The sequence below is a fragment of the Oncorhynchus tshawytscha genome, linkage group LG13 (assembly GCF_018296145.1).
Source record: "Oncorhynchus tshawytscha isolate Ot180627B linkage group LG13, Otsh_v2.0, whole genome shotgun sequence".
In the NCBI taxonomy this organism is placed as follows: Eukaryota; Metazoa; Chordata; class Actinopteri; order Salmoniformes; family Salmonidae; genus Oncorhynchus; species Oncorhynchus tshawytscha.
In genome coordinates this window covers 43,495,391-43,504,701 of record NC_056441.1, presented here as the reverse complement: position 1 = coordinate 43,504,701, position 9,311 = coordinate 43,495,391, and the positions used below count along the sequence as shown (strand labels likewise).

At 40.9% G+C, this 9,311-nt stretch overlaps 1 protein-coding gene across 2 annotated transcripts; it reads left to right on the top strand.

Annotated features, from left to right (window-relative positions):
* Positions 1-5,419: 5,419 nt before the first annotated feature.
* Positions 5,420-8,033, top strand: LOC112266633 (protein S100-A1). Of its 2 annotated transcripts, XM_024444297.2 has the most exons (4): positions 5,420-5,557; positions 5,830-5,934; positions 7,157-7,307; positions 7,775-8,033. In XM_024444297.2, exons 3-4 carry the CDS (start codon positions 7,167-7,169, stop codon positions 7,931-7,933), a joined length of 300 nt encoding a protein of 99 aa, XP_024300065.1. In that variant the 5' UTR covers positions 5,420-5,557; positions 5,830-5,934; positions 7,157-7,166; the 3' UTR covers positions 7,934-8,033. The 2 variants fall into 2 exon arrangements, with proteins under 2 accessions (XP_024300065.1, XP_042151688.1); XM_042295754.1 differs by lacking the exon at positions 5,420-5,557 and having other exon boundaries at positions 5,775-5,934.
* The last annotated feature ends 1,278 nt before the right edge of the window (positions 8,034-9,311 follow it).

Sequence of the window (9,311 nt, the reverse complement as noted above, 5' to 3'; positions counted from 1 at the left end):
CATGTTTTCGGTGGCTTCAGAATGGTCATGGTGCTCTCCCAATTCCTCAAGCCATTTCTGTTTCAGGTTATCTATCCAATCTCTGAAATCTGAGTCGGGTCCAAATTTATAGTCAGATAGTCTACTCATGCCTCGCATGGTAGGGAACATATCTCTCAAGCAGTCCCATGGGTGTTGTCTGCACTGGCTTAACTCCAGCTCAGCGGGTTGAGCCATTAACCCGGGATAAAATTTCCTTCATATCTCCAAGGCATAGGGTCTGGTGGCCGTCCCTTGTTTCAAATTCTCTTAGCCAGACTTTGGCTCCTTTCGACATTCTTGGTAGGGATTTAGCAGCAGTTGCAATATCTCTTAAACACCAGGGCTTGTATTCATCATACAGGCCCCCCCCGGGCCTTGTTTGTACACTAGAGGGAACATGCCCTTTGGGTCATCATTCAAACTTCTTGCGCCATATCCTCTACATTTTTCCACTTCCAGTTTCATTCTTTCCATTTTCTCTTCTATATCACCTTGCATTCTTTCCACTTCCGTGAGTTGTTCTCTTAGTTCATCATATTGTCTCCGGTTTTCCTCAGAATCGTCATCCTATAGTTCCCTTAGCTGATTTCCAAACTTTGTTCTTCAATCATTGGTCTGGCAGTTCTCACTGGTTTGCATGAGATCTTTTTCTTCCTGTCTGTTTCCCAGTCCCTCTCGGGATCCCAGGGTCCAATATATTTTTTAATTGCTTAACACTTTTTTGTTTATTACATCATTCCGTTTGTGTTATTTCATAGTTATGATGTCTTCACTATTATTCTACACTGTAGAAAATAAGAAAAATAAAGAAAAACCTTTGAATGAGTAGGTGTGTCCAAACTTTTGACTGGTACTGTATATAGGAGGAAGGTGGAATCCTATTACACCAGCTCCAACGCTCATCCTATGTGGCAGGACGTGCAGACGATAGCTCATCCTATGTAGCAGGAAGTGCAGATGATAGCTCATCCAATGTGGCAGGAAGTGCAGACGATAGCTCATCCAACATAGCAGGAAGTGCAGACGATAGCTCATCCAATGTGGCAGGAAGTGCAGACGATAGCTCATCCTATGTGGCAGGACGTGCAGACGATAGCTCATCCTATGTGGCAGGACGTGCAGACGATAGCTCATCCAATGTGGCAGGACGTGCAGACGATAGCTCATCCAATTTGGCAGGAAGTGCAGACGATAGCTCATCCTATGAGGCAGGACGTGCAGACGATAGCTCATCCAATGTTGCAGGAAGTGCAGACAATAGCTCATCCAATGTGGCAGGAAGTGCAGACGATAGCTCATCCAATGTGGAAGGACGTGCAGACGATAGCTCATCCTATGTGGCAGGAAGTGCAGACAATAACTGATTACAAAGGGAAACCCAGCCATGAGTTGTCCTGCGATTATTGAAGTCCCAAAAGAGCTAAAAGCCTTTTATGGTCGCTTCGATGAATGTAACACTGTGCCTTCTGTGAAAGGCCTTGTTTTTCCTGATGACTGTGTGATTTGTCTCTCCGTGGCCAGTGTGAGCTAAACGGTTAAACAGGTTAACAATCACAGGGTCGCCGAGCGGAATACCTGGGCCCGGTTCTCAAAGCATGCGCAGACCAGCTTGCAAGTGTCTTCACAGACATTTAAATCTATCCTTGTCTCAGTCTGTAGTCCCAACATGTTTCAAGCTGACCACTTGTACCCAACAAGGTAACCTGCCTAAATGACTATCGCCCTGTGGCACTCACATCTGTAATTATGAAGTGCTTTGAAAGGCTGGTCATGACACCATCTTTCCAGACACCCTATACCCACTCCAATTTGTATACTGCCCCAACAGATCCACAGATAATGCAATCTTTCATTTCACTTCACACTTCCCTCTCTCACGTAGAAAAGGGTGGAAATATCTATGTGAGAATACTGTTCATAGACTACAGATCAGTGTTCAACACCATAGTCCCCTCCAAGCTCACCACCAAGCTAGGGACCCTGGGACTGAACCCCTCCCTCTGCAACTGGATCCTGGACTTCCTGACGGGCCTGCCCCAGGTGGTGAGGATAGGCAACAAGACCTCCACCACACTGATCCTCAACACGGGGGCAATGAGACAGCCTACAGGGAGAAGGTCAGAAACTTAGCAGGACCACAACCTCTCTGTCAATGTCAGGGTGGCAGGTAGCCTTGTGGTTAGAGCGTTAGGCCAGTAACCAGAAGGTTGCTAGATCAAATCCCCAAGGTAAAAATCTGTATTTATGCCCCTGAACAAGGCAGTTAACCCACTGTTCCTAGGCTGTCACTGTAAGTAATCATTTTTTCTTAACTGACTTGCCTAGTTAAATATATATTTTTAAAGTAAGACCAAGGAGCTGATCGTGGCCTATAGGAGCGGGTAGAAAGCTTTCAGTTCCTTGGCCTCCACATCACTAAGGACCTAACATGGTCAACGCACGGCAGCGCCTCTTCTCTCTCAGGAGGCTGAAAAGATTTGACTCGGATCCTCAAAAAGCTCTACAGCTGCACCATTGAGAGCATCTTGACTGGCTGCATCACCACTTGCTATGGCAAATACACCGCCCTTGACTGAAATTGAGGGTAGTGCGGACAGTCCAGTACATCACAGAGGCAGAGATCCCTGCCATCCAGGACCTATATATCAGGCAGTGTTAGAGGAAGGCCCAAACAAATGTCAAATACTCCAGCCACCCAAGCCAGAGACTGTTCACTCTGCTACCTTCTGGCAAACGGTACCGGAGCATCGGCTCTCGGACCAACAGGCTCCCAGAGAGCTTCCACCCCCAAGCCATAAGACTGCTCCCACCCCCAAGCCATAAGACTGCTAAATAGTCAAGTAAGGGTATCTGAACTACAGTATCTGTACTGACTCTATCTTGAACTGACCCTACACACACTCACTAAACTATATATACAAACCATATACAAACTCACTCGCACACACTGCATTGACACGCCCACACAAAACCCACACACATTCACATGCACTACATACGCACACACATACATAACATACGCAGACTGACACAGCACAAACACACATACATACACCTTACACACACACACTTGCTGTTGCTGCTCTGTTCTTAATTTGACTGTTATTGCTATCCATTCTGATGTCTAGTCACTTTACCCTGCCTTCTTGTACATATCTACCTGAAATACCTTGCACATTGATCTGGTACTGCTACCCCCTGTATGTAGCTCCATTCTTGTGTATTTTATTTTATTCCTTGTGTTACTATTTCTATTTCTAAACTCTGCATTGTTGGGAAGGGTTTGTATGCAAGCCTTTCACGGTAAAGTCTATACCAGTTGTATTCGGCGCATGTGACAAATATGCATGTGATTTGATGATTTTGATATAAGTCATCTGAAGAGGACGAAGAGACTAGTGTGACATGATAACCCTGCAAATATGCCATTACACAGTAAGTTTTTTAAAAATTGCAAGGCTCAAAATAATAGGAAAATTATGACCTTTGCAGAAGGTTCTCGTGGTATAAAAAGAAAGAAAGTCACATATTCTGTGTATGCTTCCAACAATTGGGTAAACTTAACAACCAACGTTTCGGCAACATAGTGCCTTCTTCAGGTTTTAGTATATCATCTTGGGTGTGGGCAGTTTGGTTTGGCTGTTTCTCTCAATGACCCTGTAGATATTCAAGTTCAAGATATTAGAGAACTTGTTTGGTTGTGCAGTTCAATTTACTATCATAGGAGTTATACAAATAGAGAACCCTCAAGCATGACAAGCAGCACAAATGATCTCTGTCTAAGGATAAGCCATGGGTAGTAGAGCACAATGAGGCTCAAAGAGACATTGAATGTCATATGTGAGTTATACGCTGATGATGCGTTGGGAAATAAAGAACGGGGAAGAGCAGTGGTGTAAAGAACTGAAGTAAAAAAATACTTGAAACTACTTAAGTAGATTTTTGTGGTATCTGTACAATACATTGTTTTGACAACTTTTACTTTTACTTCACTGCATTCCTAAAGAAAAGAATGTCGTTTTTACTCCATACATTTTTCCTGACACAGAAAAGTACTCATTACATTTTGAATGCTTAGCAGGACAGGAAAATTGTTTAATTCACACACTTATCAAGAGAACATATGTGGTCATCCTTACTGCCTCTGATTTGGTGAACTCACTAAACACATGCTTAGTTTCTAAATTATGTCTGAGAGTTGGAGCTTGCCCCTGGCTATCAGTACATTTAAAAAACAACTAGAAAATGTGGTTGTCTGCTTTGCTTAATGTAAGGAATTAGATATTATTTATACTTGAATTTTTCCTTTTGATACTTAAGTACATTTCAGCAATTACATTTACTTTTGATACTTAAATTTAAAACCAAATACTTTTAGACTTTTACTCAAGTAGTATTTTACTGGGTGACTTCCACTTTTACTTGAGTCATTTTCTATTATTAAGATATTTTTTGCTTTTACTCAAGTATGACAACTGGGTAGTTTTTCCACCACAGGGAAAGAGTATAGATGATTGAGAGGGAAAGGGGTGTCGGCCAAAAATATTTGAAAAAATTATAAAGCTGGGTGTTGTTGCTAGGTGACCCTCCCTGGATCCCATGTCTTTTTGCTCAGAAAATTATGTCATCCTTCTTCACAACGTATGCCCACACCACACACACACACACACAAATGCAAGCACGCACACACACAAAGGATTAGGGCAGAGAAACAGACCAGAGAACAAATGAAGGAATAGAATGGGAGAGACAAAGAAAACTGTCATTGCATCATCTTCCCCTCATTGCTACAGTCCCAAACAACTACATGTAAAACTGTATTTAAAATCTTTCACTTATATTAAGAATTTCACTTTAAGCCTACACCTGTTGTTTACGATGCAAGTGAGGAATACAATTTCATTTGATTAGTACAGTACTCTACCGTTACAAGGTTATTCCACTAGAGGGCATAAAAACATGCCCATCCAAAAGTTTCAATGTTGCACAATAAAACTGCTGCCCCCCTCCATTAGGACCACTTTACATGGCGGTTGCAGATATATATTTTTGTTTTTCTGGCTATTTAACGACGCAGTCTTGATATGTGGTGCAGACAGATATACACCACTGCTTTCTCAATCGAAATGTACAGAAAACATCATAATAATTATTATATAGCTGAGAGCATAACTGGATTTACTGTAGCTTACTTATTGGAGCTGCTATATATATTTTTTTTAAACACCCAAATGCTATGTGCTATTCCATATAGTACACTACTTTTAACCATGTGAAAATTAATGCACAATATAGAGGATAGGGTGCCAATTGGGACACTCCTATAGGTCTGGCCTTCACGTCATCATGACCACTCCCTGAGTGATACAAATCACACAGGTAAAAGTCTCACTACATGTCGTATCAGGGACGGTCACCATCATAAATTCTGGCTACAACTGCTGGGCTAATTATTAACACTCCGATCAACTGTAATGATAGTGCTTGCTCAAACAAGTTGTTTGTCATTACAATCGATGCTAATTGATCATTTACAGTAGGTTATGTCTATTTTTCTTTACCTCACTCTCAAATGTCATTGTTTAGCCCACCTCGTTTATTTAGTGTATAAGTGGGATATGAATTAAATGTAGGGCTATTAATCATTTAGAGAGAAAAAAATATGTTGAGTTAGTCATTTTAATCGTTTTTATTACACAGAGCAAAATATTAGCTTGACTATGTTTGATAGGTTTACCAAGGTAACCTAGTGCCATAGTCATACTGTCTTGCTCAATATCCACGGTATCATTACTTCCTTCACTGAAGGCAGCGCAGACAGGGCGTCGCCTGTCTATAAATTCTCAGGCGGGATATTTCTCAACTCTGCACAATTCAACCTCTTCTCAATCGCCAACTCAACACTCGTGAACGGTAAGAATTCAGCCTCTAACACGAATGTAAAAAGTTGATTCAAGCGAAATAGTTTTGATAATCCTATCTGATCTCCTCCTTCAACTCAGAAACGTGTATGCAGACGTAAAATATTTGCATTCTTCGTCTTGTGCGATTGACTTTGAAGTGCAGTTTTCTATAGAGTGGGTGTCCATACTTTTCATTTGTAAATATAAAAGTGAACATAAGTCACTTTTTACAGTCCAGACTTACCTTTTTATGTGTTCTGCATTGATTAAAGATTTTAAAACTTCATTTTTATAACTAAAATAATTCCACTTGTCAAAAGAGCAATAGAGCATGGTCAACATATATAATATATATATATAAACATATATAATATAACAGATATATAACCTGTCATGTTTGCTTAACTATTATAGCATTATAATTGTGTGTGTTATAATTGTTTTGCCTAAAATATAGTGATTTTTTAATATTATTTAACATTAACATCAAGTCCCTATCTGCTGCTCTGACTCATTCTACCCATTTCCTTGTGGCCCTAATGATAATAACCATCATGTAGAATTGTCTAATATTAACTCAGTGGAGTCCAGAGAGACTACACCAGGGTGTGGCTCACTTTGAATGAATGGATTTAGAGCTGACTGTCGACATGTACGCACATGTGTTTCCTCAGTGTTGGTGCAGCCTCTCTTTCTCTTCTCTAGTTTGTCTTTCCTTCTACCCAGTTTTGGACTGCATTTTCCACACATTCAGTCATTTCTCTTATCTCATACTACATCATTTTTTACTGCCTCTCTTTTATAATCCATTTCTCTGTCTAATTCACTTAAACCAGGTCAAGTTAGGTCAAAGTATCTGTTTTCTTTGTGTATCTGACTGATACAGGATGTATGGGAATGTATTTGTAATCAACTTTTGTTGGTGGAAGTTTGCTAGAATACTCATCAGAGCATTTCTCATCGGAATAGGCAGGGCATATGGCACAGGGTACTGATTCCCTTCAACACGTTCTAATGCTCAAATACATACACACACACACACACACACACACAGAGAGATTATGAAATTCACTCAGGAAATATAGTTCCTTTAGCCAACATCTATCTTTTACTCTGAATTTGCTGTCATTCAAATGTAATCTCTCTTTCCCTCTCTCTGTCTCTCTCTGTCTCTGTCTCTCTCTCTCTCTCTCTCTCTCTCTCCGTCTCTCTCGCTGTGTGACCTCACTCAGACCTGCAGCCATGCCGTCAGAACTGGAACGTGCCATGGAGTCCATGATCACCGTGTTCCACAAGTACGCTGCTAAGGAGGGCAGTGGCAACACTTTGAGCCGCCGTGAGCTCAAGGACCTGATGGAGAACGAGCTCTCTGGCTTCCTCAAGGTGGCCATCTCTAATACTATCTCTACTACGGGTTGCGTCCCAAATGGTACCTTATTCCCTATAGAGTGCACTACCCTATGGGCCCTGATCAAAAGTAGTGCACTATATAGGCACTAAGGTGCCATTTGGGATGCATAGTATATTATCTCTATTACTATCTACTACTAGCTGTAGTAGCACTCCGTGTTAGTTTGATACAGAAAACATGCACACTTTATGATTAGGAACAGGAGTTTTTCCTGATCACGTGAGGCAACCAGGAAAAACTTGGGCCCTAGTCGTAAGGCTTGACTAGGGCCCAGAGTTTTCCCTGATTTAAGTGGTCAGCAAAACAACTTGGCCCTACTTGTCATGTACTGTACCTGCCCAATAAAGAGTAACGACTTTCACTATTGTCCCATATTACTGTCAGTGAAATTACAGTATTAATATTTAGTATTATTAAAATGTCCCTGTCTTCCTTTCAGTCTCAGAAGGACCCAGCCACAGTAGACAAGATAATGAAGGATCTGGACTCTAATGGTGATGGAGAGGTGAACTTTGAGGAGTTTGTTTCTCTAGTTGTGGGCCTGTCCATCGCCTGTGAACAGTGCTACCAGATGCACAAGAAGAAGATGGGGAAGTGAGGGATGAAAAGAGGAGAGGAGGAATGGGGTGCTGAGTAGAGAAGAGTTCTAATTTTCATGTTTGTAATTGTCACACTGTCCATTAAACGCAAAGACCAAGGAGGTGTTGTCATTATTTTGTGTGTGTGTTTGTGCGTGTGTGTGTGCTAAGCAAGCAGCGTGAAGTTCTTTGTGTAAAGTACTTCACGCTACTTGTTTAGCACGTGTGTGTGCATGTGTGTGTGAGAGAGACGTTAAAACGTTTTTATATGGTTTTATATGTGTTATAACCAATCTATTGGAGTTCTATCAGAGTAAAAGTATTGTATACGTGTGTTGATAACTGTCTTGAAGACCCCATATACCAGGGGTATTCAAATCTTACATTACGAGGTCTGCACCCTGCTGGATTACTGTCATACCTGATAATTAAATGCACCTACCTGGTATCCCAGGCCTAAATTAGTCCTTTATTAAAGGAGAAAAAGTTAAAATCTGTTGGGATGATTCCTATTCGGAGACAGCTGCCCTCAGAAGAATGTCAACAAGCACATACCATGTCATTTCACAGCTTTACCTGTGATTTCAGTCTTATACAAACAATATAAAGCATACCTGGATTTGTCATAGAGGGCAGAGGGAACTATCTTGTGAGCCTGATAAAGATTCCCTTAGCACCACTGAGAGGAATGCTCAGAATGTTCTACAGTACAGTACACACCCCCAGTCCTCATGATCTTTGGTCAGACATCTATCTACATCTTATCTTTATGGTTCAAAATGGTGTAACATTTTGACTGCGAAACACAGTACAGTTGAAAAATTCTTGATTTTGTCTTGATTTGATTGTATATAACAGAGGCCATCAAAATTAACTATAGGGTGGTTGAATAAATAGAACACATACTGTATTGTCATATCATTATTTTCCCCACAAGGCCTTTCTCATTGTGTGTTATGGTCTGGTGCATGTTGGGTAACAAAAGCTGGGGCTGGGTAAGCTGTTATCTCTCTCTATCTCTCTCTGAGTATACTTGGGCAGGGCCTACTCTGCAGCCAACCAATGTTATTGGCTACAAGGTCAACAGGGGAGTTGTTAGGAAATGACACATAGAAAGGTTTCGGAAACTTCCCACTATCATCTCATCACATAATTTCTACTCACTTTGTGCTATGTGCATTTTACAGAATACTGTACTGCTCTATAGTGCAATGTGTTAAATGAGACAACAAAAATACACAGACATTTGCATATTCTTACTTTTTACCCTATATTTAGTGCATTCATCTTAAAGGCCCACTGCAGTCAAAAATGTGATTTCACTGTGTTTAATTTATATTTCCACATTATGCGGTTGGATAATACTGTGAAATTGTGAACATTCTTGCTTGACAAATT